This window comes from Ixodes scapularis, unplaced genomic scaffold, assembly GCF_016920785.2.
Source record: "Ixodes scapularis isolate PalLabHiFi unplaced genomic scaffold, ASM1692078v2 PGA_scaffold13__105_contigs__length_92229423, whole genome shotgun sequence".
Taxonomy (NCBI): domain Eukaryota; kingdom Metazoa; phylum Arthropoda; class Arachnida; order Ixodida; family Ixodidae; genus Ixodes; species Ixodes scapularis.
In genome coordinates this window covers 28,903,429-28,923,795 of record NW_024609839.1, presented here as the reverse complement: position 1 = coordinate 28,923,795, position 20,367 = coordinate 28,903,429, and the positions used below count along the sequence as shown (strand labels likewise).

Genomic DNA, 20,367 nt, shown 5'->3' with positions numbered 1-20,367 from the left:
ATAGTAGTGTCGAATAATACGCTATTCAATATTTACTTCGAGATGGACCGCAATATTCGTATTATCACAGAATGTGTTATTTGACTGGTGCCTATCAACTTCCGTTCCTCAACCAGGAACAGGAGTTGATAAGCCAACTGCCAGCCGAACGCTGATGCACTGCGTGTCTCCTCACTGATTGGAGACCAGTGCCAGCCGAACGTCTTCCTTGAGTGAATCTGTGTTACTCTCGGCAGGGGGGAAACATCACATGTTACGACACACAGTGGCACCCCGCTCTGTGAAATGAGCGTGCTGTGATTTTCCCCATAGAAAGAATAATGGTGGTTCTTTTCTAACTATTCTTCGCGATGTGATGAGATGTCGCCACCCCGAACATTCTGCAACACAGGGTGAACAGTGAGCGGCCGCCACTTAAGTGCTGCATGCTACTTTACCACTGTTTGTATTCTAATTTAATAAATTATGCGCGCTACCGTTTGCACCATCCAGTTTCCACGTGTGTACACAGTTTCTCCACACTAACACATCACGTTCACTGCCTTTGCTACACTAGTACCGCAAAGGGTCAACTGTTTTTTTTTAAAGTGCTGATTGAGGCGGGTTAGCTTTTTTTAGTGTGTTTGTTACATAGCACCGGTGCACTGTGGAAAAGCAACACCCACGGGACTCGCTTCCGCAGGTGTTGCTTCGCTGCACACTAGCGCTCGGTAAGAAGTGCGCTGACCGGGGCTAACCTGCCGCAATGAACACTTAAAAAAAGTATGAATAGTATCACAGTCGCGTGCTTAGGAGAAAGGTACACTTTCAAAATGGAATGGTGCACGCATGCACCTGGTGTATTTAAAAAGGAACCGAAACTTTGCGAATGGTGATATCTACATTGCAGTAAGATTTTCACAATTAAACCCTGACTATATTTAGGAACGGAGCAGACGTAACCTAAGCACCGCCTAGGGTGGCAAACAGATTGGTTCTGACGGGACTCGGGAAGCAGATGCCTCATTGAAAATGTGTCGGAGCGAGCTAGTTATTGCGAGTTGGAAGGTGCATACACCTCTCTAGAAAAGCCAAATTATATACTACTGTAAAACCCTTAATGTTCGTGAGCCCTCAATTTTCGCGAATTTCACGAATTGAAGAATTCGCGAAATTTAAGGGCGTGCGAAAATTTCGGTCCTTAAGATTTTCAATGCAGGCGTCTGGAATTTGCGAAATTTAGTGGTCGCGATTATGTCATCTGTGACCGATTCGCGAAAAATAGGGGCCCCGAAAATAAAGGGTTTTACAGTATATAGTTCAATCCCATAGTACACATAAAGGCTCACTCGGTTCAAAGTTATACGAATTTGGTGAAACCTTACGAGATTGAGTGCCGCTCGACTTGGGTGCAACCTGTGCATCATGTTGCGAGTGAAGATTTTCACATCGCAGTTGGTGTCGTGCTTTGAACCGTGAGAGGCACGTGTCATGACCTTTTCCCAGAGGCTACGCTCGTCACCTATTTATTTTTACTTTCAGCATACACGTATACAACTGCAACGATAATATCAGGATAAAGAAGAACAAAATGAAGGTCCAGCATTCAGCGGCAGTCCATTGCATCATGTGAGTTTGCACCGGCGCTCGATGCAGAAGGCCGTAAGTAACGGATCGCTTGTTTTTTTCAGATATCTGGACAACCGCGTGTTCATATCGTTGTCAAGTGGCGAAATTGCAATCTACAGGAGAGACCCTGGTAAGGAGCTTGTTCGCAGTTGTGGGGAGGAATTTCTGTACTGTAGTCTCCGACAAGGCGGGAGCAGCAAGGGGAAACTTCAGTATTGTCCCGCCACCAGCACGAGCTTGCTACCTTTGACGAGGCTTCGGCGCCTCTCGTGCCTTGAGCACGCGAGAACGGCCAAGGAACGGCGGAAGGCACGGAGTGCGTGCTGGAGGCGGAGCATTTGAAAGACATGCCTTGCCGTTGTCGTACTGTCTGTGACAATGTGCTCGTGGGTTTGAACCGAGAGGATTTTTGAGAAATTGCATGCTATATAGAAAAATGGAAGTGGGCCGGTTTTTAAGTGTGTCCTCGTCGCAAAGAATCGTCATGGAAGGACAGACATATATAGTCCGTTGCAACTCGAGAAGGTAGGGCGAGGGTAAGACGGGCTGGGGAGGAGGAAGCAGATGGAAAGCTAAAGAGAGAAGGAGGTTTCCCCCTCACTTCTCCAGCGTTCCGTCTGCTTCCTCCTCCCCAGCCCGTCTTACCCTCCGCGTACTTTCTTGAGTTGCAATGGACTATAGTTGCAAGAATGAGGCACATTTAACTATCTTGGCATTAAAACAATTTGTTTAAGGCTTCCTATTAAAACAATTACTCAGAATTGTGCAGAGTTAAGAGGTGTCATACACTTTGCAACGCTGTTGGTGCAATTGCAACATTGCAGCTTTTTCACGTTTTACATTGAAAAGAATTAATGGCCGGCATCAAAAATTACCACCTGCAGTAAAACACCGGGCATGCACTCATATCGCAGCAGGTGCCCACTCCCTTTAAAAGGTTTACAATGTAGGCAAAGGACACGCGTGTCAAGCGCCCACCCTTACAAACTTCCGAGCTCGCCGAGCTGATTGAGTTGTTCCTCCGCGTCGGCTGCTATTCCGAGATGCTGGTGCAAGGCGACAAAGCTTTATGTGCGTGCGCCGGTGCAGAGTGGTGAAGCTTGCTGCAAAAGTTCCGGTCGAAGCAGGTTTTGACAAGTGTGTCACGGCTGCTTTATTTCAGTGTTCTCTTCATAGTCCCTGATTTGCCTGAAAATTTGCTAAACAGACCAACAAACACAGTAACCCAAATATTGGCCCAAAAGTAATTTTTTTTTCTCAAAGTCATTGAATTTACAATTTCGGTCCTCACCGTGTTTTTCCAAGTGAAAGTCTCTACTGGCAACGATGAAGAAGTGAAGACAGGGATTCACTCTTTGGACTGTAGACTTTGTTCCCAACTGATTGCAAGTAGTTTCGTGGTGTCGAATTAATTTTTTGGAAGCTCGCTCTAGCACCCGCACAGCAGCATGGAACAATTGCTTGGCATAGTCTATTTTTAGCCTGTCCGCTCGACCTGCAAGTCTGCCTTCCCCTAATGTCACGGCACTGAAAGCGTGGGTATATTTGAATCTTGGTTTTGGCATCATTTCCACATGCCGATTTCACAAAAACTATTCTGAATTTCGTGATACTAAATGGCATACGGGAAAGGGTAAAGACTGCAGTGATTCCAAAAACATAGTTAGTTGGGATAGCTAGAAAAACTGCGTGAGTACCCCTTTAAAAATGAGATTCTGCCCGACTCATATACTGCTCCTGTACCATACCATCGTATCAAACCAGGGCCTACCCTGCAGTGTGTCTCTCCTGCTCCTGTGCCCTCAGATCTAATAAGTTCCCTTATTTAATTTTTTTGTGATTACCTCCAACTTTTGGGTGGGCACTTGTTCAGTAAGTTGCAGTAGATTACGATAGACCCTCAAATGTGCATTTTCCACTACAGTAATAGTTGGGGCGACAGCCTTTCAATTCTCAGAGAGAGCAGAAGAAACCGGCTATCGCTTGTTTGCACTAACGGTGTCACAACATCTACACTGCTCGACTCTAATAATGTAAATAAGCGATCAATAGTTTTTTTGTTTTTTTTTGGAGCGCACCTTTTAGGCACCCGTTTCCAGATTGAGCGGCGGCGCCGTCGGCGTAACTGCATGGTGCATTATGGGAAACGTCCCATAATGCACCGCGATCACGCGTGCGCTGCATTATGGGACGTTTTCCATAATGCGCTGCGCAAGAGGGAGGAGGAGAGAGGAGGAGGAGGAGGAGAGAGTACGGATAAAATGCCGAATGAGAGCTGCCCTCTAAACCGGCATAACAGGGAGGTGTAAACGTTTTTCATTTTTTCTCTCGAAAACAAAAGGCCATCATCAAAACTTCTATTCTTGTAGAAAGGGCTCATTTAGGACACTAAAACATATGATGGAATTTGGTGCCTGCCAGTACTTCCAAGTAAAGTGCAAAAAAAGTCAGAATGTTGCGTTCATGCTACCAATGTTACGCAGTGTACATAGTAAACATCCACTCTGCTGTCATCATATTGGAGTGCAGCTCTTAGGCGTCCTTTCCCGGGTTGAGTGGCGTCGCAGTCGGCATCAACGTAACCGTGCGCATTGCATTTTGGGACGTTTGCCCGCTAAATTTAGCGGGAATGTTTCCCTGCTAAGTTCAGCATGAAAAGCTTCCCGCTAAATTTAGCAGAAAAATTTCCCAGCTAACCTTAGCAGAAAAATTTCCCCGCTAACTTTAGCGGGAAAATTGACGTCATGTAACCTCATCAATTCAGTTTCTCCGCTAAATTTAGCGGGAAAAATCACGTCGCGACTTCGTGTCACATCACTCATGAACGAATTCAGCGGCCGGAGGAGAGGAGGGGATGAGAAGGAGGGAAAAGGAAGAGAAGGAGGAGGGGCATACCCTCCCCTCCGTACCCTCCCGTCCTCCTTTTCAAGAGCTGCTGTCTAGTTTAATTCGCATTACGGAGATTTGTAAACGTCTTTCATTTTTAAATCTTAAGATTTTGTTCCAAACTGTAACTACTTTGAAGAGTTTCTATCTCGTGGGCATAATACAGTAGACTCGTTAAGCCGTACTCGCTTAACCTAAATTCCTGGAAGGGCCGAACAAATGTGGTAACGTTTGGTTGATTTCCCATGAATGCAATGAAAAAAATATTCGCTTAATATAACAGTAACAACTTTGTGTGTGCATTTTGGTCTGTTTGATTTTCTGCGGTGTCCCAGCATCTTTTCAACTGAACACTTGATAAGTCAAACAAATTTTCAAGGTCCCTTTGACTTTATCTTAAGGGAGTCTACCGAAATGTCACAGACACAACCAAGGCTGGAATATATTTTTTGAAAACTAGCTTCCTAATTCATCCCTTCTTTTTTTTTGTTTTTCAAGGGGGAGGGTGGAACACGAGCGAACCCCAGAAGGTGCTGGTGGGCAGCAGCGTCTCTCCCGTGCTGCGGATGTTGGCAGTTGCCGGCCGTCTCTGGTGTGGCTGCCAAAACTACATCAAGGTTCTGAGCACGGCATCCCTGGAGGTGGAGGCAAGTGAACGCTTAACCTGTTTGGGACTGCGTCGTGACATAACGGAGGACACCACCACTACGAAAACGAAAGTTTTCGTTGTTCGTCTTATTGGCACGAAATTCGCGGAGCATGTTTCTACCAGTTAAAGTATGCCATGCAAAGTTCAAAGTTTATAAATTAATCTTTGGAACATTTATGTATGTTATTAAATCAACATTGGTAAGGAAAGATAGCGTTGAGAAGCAATAATATGATGGTAGCCGGAACACATGACAGAACTTGCGTTTTCTTGTGTGTGCCTGTTCTCAGCAGTTTGCATCACTGTTGCCTCCACTTATTTGCATTCAAAATGTTTGGGAGAGAAAACAGCATTACATTGAGAACAACATGTCGACTAGATGACTACTTACCATCCAACCTCGAATCAATAGCTTTTTATCTCTTCCTCCGCGTGACAGCTGCAAATTAATTTCTTGATTGGTTAAAAGTGTGCATACTCCTGTTTTCTTCTACTCATCATCACTTCACACTCCTGCAGTTCAGTAATGTGCAGGGAGGGCACTTCTTATGGGCTAGACACTTTTCGGCATAACTTGTCAAAAGTCAAATTCTCCCGTGAGCCAATTAGAATGATCAATTGAAGCGTGCGACAACTTTCCACTGAGGGAGTAGTACACATTGGTGGTACATTGTCGCGCACTTGATTGGCTCGCCAGGGTTACAGCTTTCACCCTTGAAATTTTGAAACAAAGTACATAATAGTAGGCATATTGCGTGACTATTTTTTGGAAAACAGACTGTGCTCTATGTTTAAGTGAATGTACCGTAGTGGCCTTGCAAGAAGGGCTGCCTTTAATGCGCCACACCTTGTTTTGTTCTGATGCAAAGGTTCAGAATATTTAGTGGTAAAAGCATTCTTTGCTTACTTTTCTGTGCTAGACCTACCCCCCCCCCCCCCCCCACCATGCGTTGATTGCCCCTCTTTGTGCTACTTTTTGCAATTGCATCGCTAAAGACTGCACGCTCCTCACTTTTCTTTGTTTATTTTTTTTACTCGGGGTGCGCATTTTCTTTTTAGCTTTTCTACGGTATGCTAGTTTTGCGGCCATCGTTTTCTAAAAGAGCTCATATAGGGAAGCACCACCCAAGCAAACTCCAGCTGAACAAACTATTCGGACAAACAAACTTTTTTTAAAATCCCCGGCGGCACATCAACGCATATAATGTTTTCAGTCAGGGGAGTGAACTTCACTTCAGCAAACTTTTTCTCGACGTCCTTTGAAGTTTGTTCGAGCGCTATTTCATCGCGTGTCACGCAGATGCACCACTATGCAATACTAGTTTTCATTTAAAGTGTGTGTGTCTGATTTTTTGTGCTACTCGCATAGAATGGAGCCATCCGTGCAGTGAAACCATTTATGTCATTCCCATATGGCTCGTTATAAAGGCACTCGATTCTGTGTGCCGGCGCCCGGTGCTCTGCGCGTCACGGTTGGTCGTGCGACGAAGGTTCCGTGTGCACATGCTGCCCTTCTTGCCCGCAGCACTCGTTCCAAGTGAGCAGCGATGCTTCCCGCGCGGTGCTGTGCATGGTCACTTCCGGGCTTGGTGTCTGGCTGGCCATCCAGCACAGTGCTGTCATTCGGCTCTTCCACGCCACGACCTACGAGTGCCTGCAGGATGTCAACATAGCCCCGGCCGTCACCAAAATGCTTTCTGGTGAGCGGTCGTGACCGTCGTCGACCTATTTCCGGAACTCAACCACGTCAACACATGACTCCGATCTTGCGGCGCCGCCGCCGTCGTTGCCTTTGGCACATGCGCAGTACCTTCACCCCGCACGAATCCGGTTTCTGTGCACGTGCTCGATGCAGGAAAGTGCTGATTCGTTTGCATATGGCGCGTCAACTCGTAGTCGCAGCTTAAAGGCTGGTTCGCACATTTGCGTTTGATTGTGCTCGTGCACTTTGCGTTCCCTCGTAACTGCTTACGATGGGAGATGTAACGCCGGCACATGAGCGCCGTCCGTCGGTAGCCCGGGAACACATCGAGATCTGCGCATATATAGTCAAACCCACTTATAACGATCCCACATATAACGACATATCGGTTATAACAACCAGCTTGCAGAAAATATACGAGTTCCAGGCGCTACCCATTAAAATTGGTCCAGATAAAACAACCGTTTTTCAAAGCATCATGGTGTTGCAACAAACACTCAAAATCTGCTTTTGAAAAAGAAAAAAAAAAGAAAAAAAACTCTTGCGCGCAAAAAAGAAAGAAAAAAAAAAAAAAATTAAGGGCTACATTTTGGGCACGGTGCTCCGGGAGACGCTCAAGGTCGTTTCCACGGCCGCGCTGGCTTAACTGGCCGCATGGCATACACCCCCGGGGAGGAAAGAAAACTACTAAAGCAAAAACGCGCTCCCGGGGTCGCGCACTCCGCCGATTGGTCGATTGTGCATGCGTGGGAAGGGGAAGAGGAGGAGAAGAAGGCAGTCAACTCTTGCCGTGCTGCTTTCGTTCGTTGTATGTTTGCAAACTCCGTATTCAATGATGTCATATAGCTAACTCCGACGCCTCTGAGTGGCCCTTATGTCCCACTCTTTGCTCACGGTTATGCAAAGGAGTGACGTCATATTACCATTTTTGTTTACGAAGAGTTAACTCTCAAGTTTCCATCGGAAGAGACTTGTGAGCGCATCGTCGTTCAACAAAGGTGGCAACTGAAAACAGCCACAGCGGCAGTTTTTTTTTGTGTTCAGTACGTCTCAGTCGGCATGATGTCTGAAAGCGGAGGCTGCGTGCCCAAGAAACAGAAAGCGACTGAGATTGGCACAAAAGTGAGCATACTTTGCGACATCCGTTCCGGAGTCAAGAACGCCGACGTCGCCAGAAGATATTGACTTTTGAAGTCGACAGTGTCAACGATCGTCAAGGAGGAAGGAAAGATTTTGGCTTCGGCCGACCTCAATGGAGACGAGCACAAGCGCAAGCGCCTACGTGAGGCGAAATACAAGGAGATAAAGGACGCATTCTTCAAATGGTTCCTGGATGCACGAGGCAGAAATATCCCCATCAGTGGACCCCTGCTCATAGAGAAAGCGAACGACTTCGCATTTTTTTGGATTGCCTGGAGTTCAGTCCTGGGGGTGGATGGGTGCAACACTTTAAGGAGCACCATGGCGTCGTCTACAGGGTGATCGTTGGGGAAGGTGCAGCGGTCAACTAGGACATGGCAGACAAGTGGCTGACTGACCAACTGGATGAGGTCTTTCAGTACAGCAACCGGGGCATTTATAATGCCGATCAGATGGGTTTATTCTACCAGATGCTACCCAACAGGACCCACGCATTGAAAGGGGACAAGTGTGTTGGCGGGAAGAACAGCAGAGTGTGCGGGACAGTGCTACTTTGCTGCAACATGGACGGCAGCGACCGGCGGCTTCCTTTCATCATCGGAAAATCAACGAAGCCGACCTGCTTCCGCCAGTTCGTTCCCGTTCGCTACAGACACAACAAGAAAGCCTGGATGATGCTGGAAATCTTCGGCGAGTGGCTCAACGAATTTGACGATGATATGGCAGCAAAGAAAAGGAAAATCCCTCTCATTCTAGAGAACTGCTCTGCACACCACCTGTACCCGAAGCTGCAAGCCATTGAGATTCTTTTCTTGCCACCGAATGCCACTGCAAGGTTGCAGCCCCTTGACATGGGTATCATTCAAAACTTCAACGTAATCTACCCACGCCGCGGGATCCAGCGGCTATTGATCATGATTCGTTGCCCGCTTCCTGAGAACCCCAAGCTACAAATTAACTTGTGGATGGCTGTACAGATGCTGAAGGGAGCCTGTATGGAGATAAGGAGCGAGACTTTGAGCAATTGCTTCAGGAAGGTCGGGTTCATGCGTCCATCGGTATAGCCGGCAGGAGTCGAGAGAGAAGAGGCTGCCACTCCCGACGACCGAGAAGAGGTCGGGCAAGCCTGGAAGGAAGTGCTTGAGGCTAGACTGGTCGACAAGGCAGACAACCTCGAGGACTTCATTGTTGCCGACAAGGGATGTATGGGCAACTGAAGAGCTTCACGACGCTGCAATCGTCCGCAAAGTGCGTGCCGGAGCCGGTCGTGAGGAGGCCCCGTTATCGTCGGACGATGACGAAGCCGACGAGGACGCTCCTCTGCCGCCACCCATCGGTACTGCTACAGCCCTGGAGTACATCACGGCCCTCAAGGACCTCGTTTTCACAAGAGAACTTCCGGAGGAATACGCGTGCCACCTGGACAGCCTCAGGAAGACACTCGAGCGCACTACGGTGCGGAAGCAGGCTGCGATCTCTAGTTTCTTCAAATAAAGAGCTGGCACAGTAAACTACCGATACCAGCTGCATTATCCTTACTTATAACGTGTTTTAAAGGTAAGTCCAGATATAACGAACCACTGATATAACGACCACTTTTCATGGATCTGTCGCGTTTGTTATAAGTGGGTTTGACTGTATCTTATAATTTGTCGCACATCATTCTTCGTTTTGGGTGCGAAATAATTCAGACAATGTTGTAAGCGACTGTTTCTCATACATAGTGCATTAGTAACTGCAGAACGTGCCGAGTCCCGAGCATTTCGCCGTCGCTTCGTAGCCAATGAGATTGCGACGTTGGCAGACGAGAATGCCGACGACCAGATCATGCAGCGTGGACAAGATGACACTCTCGGCATTTCTTGAGCTGTATGTGCCTGTGGAATTTCCACTCGCGCTTCTTGTATGCGCCGAACAGTAATGTCCGTTTAGAAAGTATATCCGACGGCATAGGCGTAGACTATGGGGGGGGCAACGGGGCTTGTGCCCCCCCTGGTGAAATCCAAGGGGGGGGGGGGGCAGAGCCCCCCCCCCCCCCCCCCCCCCCGGGCCTGGGCCATGATCCTTACCGAGACGCTGTTTACGTGCCATGTAACGAGCTTCTAGTAGCGGCATGTAAACAAAATAACGCACACGTTGCCTTTATTGACAAAATACATGGGAAATGGAATTCCAGCGTGTTTTCGTTAGCTTCAATCTCCAGTTCTGGCGAAAATACCAGCCAATGTAAGTAGCTCTTTACGGGACTCTTTCTTTGCAGACAGAAACTTCCGGAGCTGAGCGATATGCTCAAAGGCCTCTGCGGATGTGACAGTTTGTAGTGGGTCATCCCTTTCTTCATCGTCATCTTCACTCTCACTGCTGCACTGTGCTGGCTTAACTTCCTGTACTATGTCCTCTAATGAGTCATCACGACAAACACACAGGTCGTCGTCAAGACTAGCATATTCCACCAGCTCGGCGTTCACATTATGTGCTTCAAGGCCAGAAAGCATGATGCCAGTGAGCTGTTCCTCATCCTCGGTGTCGTCTTGGTCATCATTGCTAGTCTTGAAGCACATAATGTGAACGCAGTTTGCCGCTAATGTGTGCCCGCTTGAGCCCCGTTGAGGGCGCTTCTTTCCAAGCACCGGTGCACTGCGGGAAAGCAACACTCGCGAAACCAAGCTCCGCGGGTACCGCTTATCCGCAGTGCACCGGTGCTTGGGAAGAAGCGCACTCAACGGGGCCGTAAGAGCAAAAAAGTATGAATTGAGCGAAAGCGTCATTCGAATTAAGCGGTTTATAAATATATTAAAAACAGAGCGGGACAACCGAAATTTTCAAATCTGTTTGAATTAACCGGAAGTACGAAATATCCGAGTTTGAATTATCGCGAGCCTACTGTATTTGAGTTTTTTTAAATGGTATACACTTACATCATTCATTTATTTTAAATTGACTTCGAGTCTGCTGTGCTAACACTGGAGCAGACAGGGATAAATTTATTTATTAATGCAAAAGCATTAACTGACCTGTGAAGCGAAGCCGGCGTTGTCTGTCTAGCGAAAACGGCACCTAAATTCCCATTGGCGGCGACGCGTCATATCAGATGCTTCGTGTCACGGAAGCCGACGGGGCGCTCAAGGTCAAAGCGGACACGCCTAAAAAAATAAAACACAAAGAAAATCACAGCAACGCAGATGCATTGTCGCAGAAGCCGTGCAGCCGACGGGTGCGCCGTGCCTGCGCTGTGGGGGAGCGTGATGTCACTGCTAAAGCGCCATGTGAAAAAGGAAGACATGGCACGGTGCTTGTAGGAATGTGCTGCACGTAGGAATGCTTTTGCATTCCTCTACATAAACAATCTTAAGTGTTTCTGCCGAATTTTTAAATTTTTTGATCTTTTTCCTAATCACACCTTAATCCAAAATCTCTCTTAAAGCACCTACCGGCTGCTAGGTTATCCTTGCTGTGCTGCGTGACAACACTTCTGTCTTGTTACGCCAGTAGGCAAATATATTGCTTACATTAATGTATGTTGTCAGTGTCTCATCGCTCGACGGGTTTCGGACGCAGCGTGCGACGACATCATTCGACAGCATAAGGCAGCCTGTCTGCGAGTGACTGCCTTGCTGGCCTGTAAAGACCTGCTCTGGGTGGGCACCAGCGCGGGGGTGCTGCTCACCCTCCCCTTGCCACATCTCACCTCCAACACAAGCCGCCTGGGCTGTCCGCCCAACATTGCTGGTACGTGCGTGCAATCAGTCTTTCACCTCTTCTTTCAGTCCGAATTCGTCGATGGACAGAAAATAAAGAGTAATACAGTGTAGACCGCATATAACGTATGTCGCGGGAGTTGCGAAAATCCGCTCTATAAGCGGTACCGCGCTATAACCAAAACATCAATTTTTCAGGCCAAAATACATGCCATGAGACAACTTACCTTTGTAAAAGAATTTATTTTATGTAAGATTAAAAATAAAGTTTAGTTTGAGGAAAGTCTTTATTTCACCAGACTAGTACACTTCTCTCAAGTGTGTCACACATTTTGAAAGAAATGAGCGACTTTTGCCTGGCGCAGCCTTTTAACGGCGTCGCGGGTTGCGGACGGACGTTACGAGCATTCAGGATTGTTAACCCTAATCACTTTTCTCCGGCGATGAAAACGCGTGAAAATTCGCATCCTTTATACGGTACGCGCCAGTAATACCTTCAACTTAAGCACAGGCATGAAATGCTCCAATTAAGAAATCCGGGCGATGTTCCAAAACACAAATGCTTAGAAAGCACCACTGTAATCGAAGTAAACAAACACGACGACACGGGCGTTTCTGCCGTCTTGAGAGTGCCGCCACAACATCGCCGCACGAGTAGGTGGTTCTAGTACGTGCTGGGTTATCATAGCGACACACAACGAAAATTCACAGTCAAGGATAGCGCTTTTACGCGGAACGATGAGCTTCTACCACGCCGTCTACGTCGACGATCAAAACGGACGCCATGTTGCAGATAGAAGCAGCTGGCTGGCCGGCCCGCGACCAGCATGCAACGCGCGCAAACACTTCTCCTCGACCTGCGATTGGTCTGTCGTTGCAGTTGTTTCCAACGTTTCCAACGCAGCGGAGGGACGCACGCACGTGAACGACATGTGTGTGCGTCCCTCCGTCGCTATGGCAACTGAAGCCTCTCTCTTCGCTTCTCCCCCCTTCTTCGAGCAACCTCCTTGCCCCGCGAGTGCCGCTTGTGGCTCGTGCCGTTATCTAGTGTCGCACAGGGAAGCGTGCTCTCTGCGTCGGTCAGTCGGCACGGTCGCCGGGCTGTTCCGAAAACCGCACTATAACCGGTATTTCCCTTCGCGCGCCTGCATTTTAAGCGGTATGTAATTACATGGAGTTCTATGGGAGGCGAACCGGTGGTTTAAAAAAGCCGCGTTATACCCGGTCCTGCACTATAAGCGATTACGTTGTGAGTGGTCTATAATGTAAAACTCAAAAAGAGCCCAAGACAGGAAATGACTTGCCTGATCAGTGGCACACAGATGGTATCAGTTGTTGTTGGAAGGGGACATAGTATATAGTTCGGGGGTTATCAAGCTCTTCACTCTCCCACTTCTCCAATACACACATTATCGTTTGTCAGATCCGTAGGCTTCTCGACGTTTTCACTGCAGGGATGCAAAGGCCGGGTTTCTCAGCTGCCTTTGGAATCGAGGCAGGGGAACCCAGTCTTGGCGTCGATGCAGTAAAGCAGAGTAGAAGCGGAGCCTACGGGCATTATCAACAATAATAATGTTTGGTGGCTCAAAGTTACGCATCAAGGGATGGCTCAGACTCGCTAAAGTTATGACTGGGAAGACGCATCACGTAGAGGCAGGGGTAGTGGAGGAAATTCCGGAGCTCAGGAAACCCACGAGGGTACTTTGAGAGGCCCCTCGTTCCTGGAACCCAGTAGCTTGGAAACCCACGGTAGAGTTTATTCGGGGTTTCACGACGAAATCCTTTGAAGCCGTTCATAGTGGAGTATAACCTCGTTACAACAGATCTGGTTACGGCTAGGCCTCCTGCTATAACACACCGATTTGTGAAGCTTGTTTGGTCTTCCTATCTATGTCACTGAGCCAACTCACGTATTACAGATTCTGTTCTAACATACATTAGGATATTAAGAACTATATTAGGGAGTTTCGCAAGTAGTTCATCGTTCTATTATAGCGGACTCTATGCCAGCATGTCAAATTTTGACCAGTGTGCGTGTTTGGTTCGGTGCTAGTCCATTTTGCAATCTGCTGTCACCGCACTCGGTGCGTCGTGAGCTTCACATTACCCTAAGGGCACAGTGATGACGATCGTTGGTACATCTTAATGAAAAATCTCTACTTTTTGAAGTTTTTAAGTTTCAATAAACCAGGTCTTTTCTAATATCCATTCCCATTCCGTCAGTCTCACTGGTTAGAACGGACTCCACTTGTGATCCACGCCAATGTTTATAGTAAGAGTATCTGCTTTCTGCCATGCTCATTTGACAACATACCAATATCTTCATCACTATCAAGGTTTGTTATAACGAGTTGATAACTTAATGTAAATTGTTGTGGCATTAACAATGTATATGCGGAGAGAAAGTCGTCTGTTTCTTGCGCAAGAGTTGCGGTGACGTAAGAGACGCTGAGCTCTGATTGGCTCTGATTGAAGAATAGTGGGTAGACCTCGAAGCAAGTTGCTTTGAGGTCTACCCACTATCTTTCATTAAGAACCAATTACAGCTCGGCATCTTTCTGACGTCACCACAATTCCCCTGCAAAAGAAGCAGACGAACTTGCGGTCCGCATACGACAGAGACACTTGCGCCCTTTCCTTCTCTGTGCTCCACAATTGGCGCTTTCTTCCTATCGACTCTATTTCAAGGTACCCAGAATGTTGTTGCAATTTATGGTTGCTTACCTTCCCTCTCGCTTCTTTACGCGAGATCCCTTCAGCAGTTCCTTGTCTGAAGTCCCGGTTATTTTGGGAACAGGCGTGCCGCATGGCCACACGGGCCACGTACGGTTTCTGACGGCGGTGGAGACGACGGAGCCCCCGGGGAGGCACCACCACCACCGGTCGCTGCGGTGCTCGCGGGGCGACGGCGGAGCAGCGACGGGAGCGTCGCTCGCTGGCCGGCGGGCGTCCCTGACGCCAGCCGCGGGCTGCCGCCTGCTGGTCATCAGTGGCGGTGACGGTTACGAGGACTTCCGCAACGCCGGACTCACGGAGGCCGCCGGCCGAGACGACAGCACCAACCACCTCCTGCTGTGGCAAGTGTGATGACGCGCGACGGTTCACGCTCCGGCTCCGAGATCGTGGAGGAGGACCTCGGTCCACGTTGGGGCTCGGGCCGTCTGTGCGGCGTCGAAGAGAGCGCGCGGAGGTTAGGCCTAGTGAGGAGAGACCGCGCGCGGAGACCTACTCGCCTGCAGTGGTATACTGGCGCTGGTGAAGCTCGGACGACGGTGCGACCGGGAAGGTCTGGGGCGGAGCCAGGACAGTCCGCCCTCTGGGACTGTCCGACATCTGGGACCGTGCGACTCGAGCTGTCCCCCATCGAGGGATAATCGACGGTCCGGGCCCAGTTCCGCTCAAGGACCGGTCACGGTTTGGACCGACGATGGTCCGGGACCGTTACTGTCTTCGAGGCTTTGATACGGGGCTGCAGACGGTTCGCAACAGTCTGCGGCTTTGGACCGTCCACGGTCGAGACGGTTCGTGGTTGGAGGCCGCCTGCCATCTGGGACGTCCGTGGCTCCGGTGGTAAAGGGACGGGGACTCCCTGCAGTTCGAGACTATCTGAGGTCCTTCGTGGTTTTAGGGTGTCTGGCATCCTCGTTCCCGGAGGAAGCGTGTTGTCTGCGGCTGGCTCCCAAGAGAGAGAACTGTCGCCTTCGCGCCGAGACGGCGGGGGCGGAACAATTTCTTCCTGCAGCGTGACTTCCGACCCGCTCGAGCGAGGAACGACGCTCGCCAGTGTGGGACTTCCGCAAGTGCCAAAGACTCGAAGCTTGGAGAAGGTTGCCGAACGCGTGGCCAGCGAGGGGACCTGAGTCCGGTTGCTGGCCGCACCTTGCGAATGTGGACTTTGCACAAAATTGTTTTTCTGTCAGTGCCGTAACTCGATTTGGTTGTGGGGTTTCTTCGGGGTGCACGTGGCCCCGGAGAAAGTTGTCGGCAGTTGGATTGTGGGGGTCTTAGAGAACCATCTGGCCCCGGCGGGCCGCCAGCTCTTGCATACTGAGCCGTCACCGACGCTTCCAGCAAATGCATCAACATAATGCCGCCAAGTTGTGTGCAACTGCCGCTGTTTGTGCCGTACCATTTTGTGTCCCAGAATGTATTTGCTGTCGCAGGCGTAGGTACTGCTCGGATCGAGCGCACTGTGGCTCACCCTGTCGAGGATTCGGTGGTCTTGCCATCACGGATGATGCAGCAGTTCATAATACCTCCTCGGTATTACAACCCAGCCAAATGTTTTTCATGTTTTGTCTTGCCCTTTGAATTTGACTCGACGGGCAGTTCTCGCTGCGTGCCAAGGAGATTTTAAAGCTTCCAGTTACCTCGTAGCGTTCCCACGATAAGTCAAGCACAGGCATTTGATTGGATCAGCACGATGTATGCACACTGCACTCTGCTGTTGGATCCTTTGGTTGGAGAACCGTCTCGAATTTCTACCCGAGCTCACGTTCCGTTGAGAAATCGTTCATGTTACCTTCGCACTCCCAACTCGCACGTCACGTGCAGACTGGGCTTTCTTAACTTCAGTTGATGCGGCAAAGCCGGAACGTTTGTGCGAAGCATTGCCGGTTTCTAATTAGACTCTTCTCAGAAGAACTTAAAGGGTGAACAAAAGTTTGTATTTTTTTGCTGTCTATAGTGAGTGAACTGGATACATTGTAAATCTGTTAAACTTTGGAACTCCGACGAAGGGCGCTTGGTTCTTGCAAAGACATTTGAGCTGATAGCTAAGTGTTTGCAACGACAGGTGCATTTGGCTTTCAGTTTTACTGAGGCCATTATAATGTAGTAAGTTCGCAAAGCCATTTGAGCCAGCAAAGTTTGTTCATGGTTTTAATGCTGGGCTTCTGTTTCTATCACGTATGCCCTGGAGGATTGAGCTGAGTTTGGAGCTTTAAACATCATGGCCCTGATGTCTCTCCTGGTGAGAGGGCTTTGCTGCAGGTCAATGATAGAATATACCTTTCGTAAAACACACCGCTTTGAAGACTCGGGACTGATGTAACAGTCCGAAAGCATGACCCGTGGTGTCCACCCGCACAGTGCATCACGCTTTGTCACAAGTTTTTGACATACCTACGATGTTACCATGGATGGTGCACCATCCCACTGATCTTAGCTTTTGGAATGAAAGTGCAGCCAACCATTAGTCACATTGGCTTGTTCCCACTTCAGCAATACCACAAAGAACTATTTTAGAAGCGAAAACGTCGTCAGGTTTTAGTCAGTCGTGCCTGTTATAGCTTTACAAAAGAAAATCTGTCCATTTAAAGCATACAGTTTCCATTTCATTACCAAACAAATACTGTGGCTAAGTTTACTTTTCTCGTAAACCGTTCCCACTGACTTCAGGCGTTGAGGGAACAATAAGTGAGCTAGAAGACTAAGGGTTAACTGGTTATCGTCTTTTGCAAAGTGAGAATGGCAGCAAGAGTCTTTCGAATGCCCAGGCTCCAAATTGTGCTTTTATGCTTTCTGCTGGGCCTTGGCTGGAGGCGCAGGTGACGCTGAAGCATCCTCTAAGGTCGGAAGCTTCTCGCTACCGTTCTCAGTGACTGTAGACGATTAAAGATTAAACCGACTAGCATGCTTAAAACAAGCGGTATTGAAAGAACGCTTTGTTACGTCACATAGTATGTGAAACCTATACGGAGTGCAAAGCTGAGCGCAAGTTTGTCTGCTTCTTTTGCAGGGGTTGTAGAACGTGAAAACGTCGAGCTCTTATTGGCTCTGATTGAAGGATAGCGGGCCCGACCTCAAGGCAGCTTGCTTCGAGGTCTACCCAACTATCCTTCAATCAGAGCCAATCAGAGCTCGGCGTTTTGACGTCACCACAACCCCTGCAAAAGAAACAGACGAACTTGCGCTCTGCATGGGCCTCAAGTCATTGATTGTGACTGGCTAGGCAAAACTTGTGTGCACTTTCAGAGCGCTCTTGCCCATTTGTATTCGAATTGTTGCGAGGTGAATCCAACGACCCATTTTCTCCCAGTTGCCCAGGCGAGCAGTTCTGACGGGGACGACGTAAAGACAACGAAAAACGCACCAGGGCTGGAACGGACTCCGTTTCCTGCCCGAAGCACTCTCCGGGCTGCGCCCGTAGTTTCGACGCGGGTTCCACATGGTCGCCCGCTCCTTCTTCTTTCGTGTGGCAGAATTTCCTCAGAAGTGCACCGAGCACTTATGTACATTGTTTACTTTTCATCACGCTGTTTCGTGGACGGAGAAAGAGGGGCGAGACAAACGGGAATGCAGGAAAAGAGAATTGCCGTTGTTGCACGTTCAGGTTGACCTGCATGTGCTCTCTTTCTCTCTCTCTCTCGATTTCTTTCACTGTTGATGTCTCGTGCTCGTCACTGTTGTCACACGGTTCCGTTCCATCTGTTTGTTCGTTTGTTTTACGAGGAAGGACCCATAAAATGTGTATAACTGCGGAGAGGTGAGCGCAGGTCGGAAGGCGTACGGCGGGAGATGACCTTCCGTTAGACTCGGTTTTGTTTGTTGTGTTTGTTTGCCCACTGCTTTACTCATCTCTGTGTAAACTTTGCACTCAATGAGAACGAAGAAAAAACAGCAAAAAATGGACAAAAAAAAATAAGAGGTGTCATTCACAGAGAAATGTGTCTTTCAATTTGGTGGGTTGTTGGGAGGGGGGAGGGGAGGGGAGGGGAGGGGGGGGGCATTGTTGGGTTCCCTTGCAGTACAGTCCTGCGGGGTGTGGTTTGATCTGTCGCCTCTCTCTTGGTCTGTGGTTTGAACTGGGTCACACGTTCAGTTAACCGTTAGGCTGGCCCCATTGTGAGAAAACTTTGTGTCAAATGGCCCGCGTGCAAGGAAGGCCGGAAACGGCAGAGGTGGCCCCTCTGCGGCTACGGTGCCTGCGGAACGTTTCTCCGAATGTTGTATTTACAGCGTGCCTGCGCATCGAAAGCGACTCCGAAATGGTGTGAAATGACGTCGCAGAAGCCGGAGCATCGTGTTGTCGGACGTCGCGACCCTGGTGGTTGGGCGTAGAAGTTGCGGCGCAAAGAGCGCAAGCAAACGGGAATGTTGCTGTCGTCGCAGTGTCTTAACTCCTGGCTTCGGAAGCTTCCGTGGACCGACCAGCTGAAGCGCAACCTACGACGTCGACAGGTGGAAACCGGGGCCCCACCTTTTAGGACGCGGTAAACGCACCAGTCAGAGATGCGCTCCAGGCACCATACCGTAGTTTGCTCTGGTTTGCTTTTCTGATTGCAAATGGGGTCTTTTTTTTTTTTTTTTTTTTTTTCGGGGGGTGGTCTCAAGAAATACAATAGCATACTTTTTGTGCTGGAAGCCTTGGCCATTGTGTCCCAAACTTACAGAGAACATTTAGTCTGCCAGCTGGCAAGAGGACTGAAGATTATTGAAGCCCACCTGAGGGCTGAGGCCCTTTAATATATTTATCAGAGATTTCGGGTACATGATGCCTTTAGTTAGCGGTCCAAAAGCTGGCATGTGGCCATAGAGGCATTGAAGTAGCTCCAGTGGCACTACTTTGCTAGTTCATTGACTGTACTGTGTCATTTTCATCATATGGGGGAAATTATTTTCTCATAGTATGAATACTATGAATACTACGTTGCCTCTTAATAATTGGCAGTAGCCTCTAAAGTACAAAATTACTTGGTTCAATTGCCTCAATAGGTTTGTTTATATGCGTGGTTAACAATGAGAGGTGTGTTTATTCCTTCTATTTATTTCTAAATACATTCTATGCATTTTACAATGGAATATTGAAGATCTATATCTCAACATGTCCTTTGCACAAAACATTCTTAGGTTGTGTCCATGGAAACTGATAGAGCAGCATAAGCATTATCTCTATAACAATATTAGGTTTAGTTCTTAAACTCTGAGCAATTCATATACTGATACGTGCAGTTCTATTTCTCTGGTTCTCAATCTTATCCAGGTACTTCTAGGTCAAGTGTTCATGCTTCAAATGACCATGTAAGGGTGGCATAGCTTTACCACTCAATCCAAACACATGCTCACAGGTAGCTCCCGGCCAAGTTTTGAACATTGTTGGTGCAAGCTTAGCCACATCCTACACCCAGCAGTTAATCCAAAAGAAGTAGAGAATGGTTGCAGAGGCTGGAAAGGGACGTTTGAGGGAGTATACCAAGAAAGACCTCTAAACGCGGGAGTTTTAAATTCAGAATTTCATTCTTACTAAAATTAACTCTGATTTAGCCTCAAAACAAGTGAGTGAAGCGTGCAAGGTCGAAGGTAGTCGAACAGGGTTTGTTGGATCCTAAACACCTGTCACAAGCGAGCTTCGCTGGTGGCAGAATGCAGCAGTGAAAAAAACGAAGTAGAAAGGACTCCGAGACACTTTGAGAAGACTACCCAACTTCAAAAACAGCAAGAGAAAAAAAAAAAGCGGTATGTACCTAGAACGCTGAGACGAGCTAGCATTCGCTGCATTCCTCATAAAAGGCAATTCTGCACGTGACGGTTTGGTCGATACTTTCGAGGCCGGTTATAACGAAGTCAATGGGAATCGGAAATCACTTCGTTATATTTGGTATTTCATTATAACCGACTTCGGTTATAACTTATAAGGGAGTGCAAAAAGGAAGGGGAAACCGCAATTGCTTCGCTGTAGCTGC

At 48.4% G+C, this 20,367-nt stretch overlaps 1 protein-coding gene and 1 pseudogene across 1 annotated transcript in view; both read left to right on the top strand.

Annotated features, from left to right (window-relative positions):
* LOC8050887 (rho guanine nucleotide exchange factor 17) overlaps window positions 1-18,350 on the top strand; it is a 206,965-nt gene extending 188,615 nt beyond the window's left edge. Inside the window, exons 17-22 of the mRNA XM_029970838.4 lie at window positions 1,522-1,608; window positions 1,671-1,738; window positions 4,993-5,141; window positions 6,669-6,843; window positions 11,544-11,714; window positions 14,481-18,350. Of these exons, the coding sequence (XP_029826698.3) occupies window positions 1,522-1,608; window positions 1,671-1,738; window positions 4,993-5,141; window positions 6,669-6,843; window positions 11,544-11,714; window positions 14,481-14,770 (940 nt within the window). The 3' untranslated portion in view covers window positions 14,771-18,350. The remainder of the gene's footprint in view (window positions 1-1,521; window positions 1,609-1,670; window positions 1,739-4,992; window positions 5,142-6,668; window positions 6,844-11,543; window positions 11,715-14,480) is intronic.
* On the top strand, window positions 17,558-18,350 carry LOC8050888 (annotated as a pseudogene).
* Window positions 18,351-20,367: the final 2,017 nt, after the last annotated feature.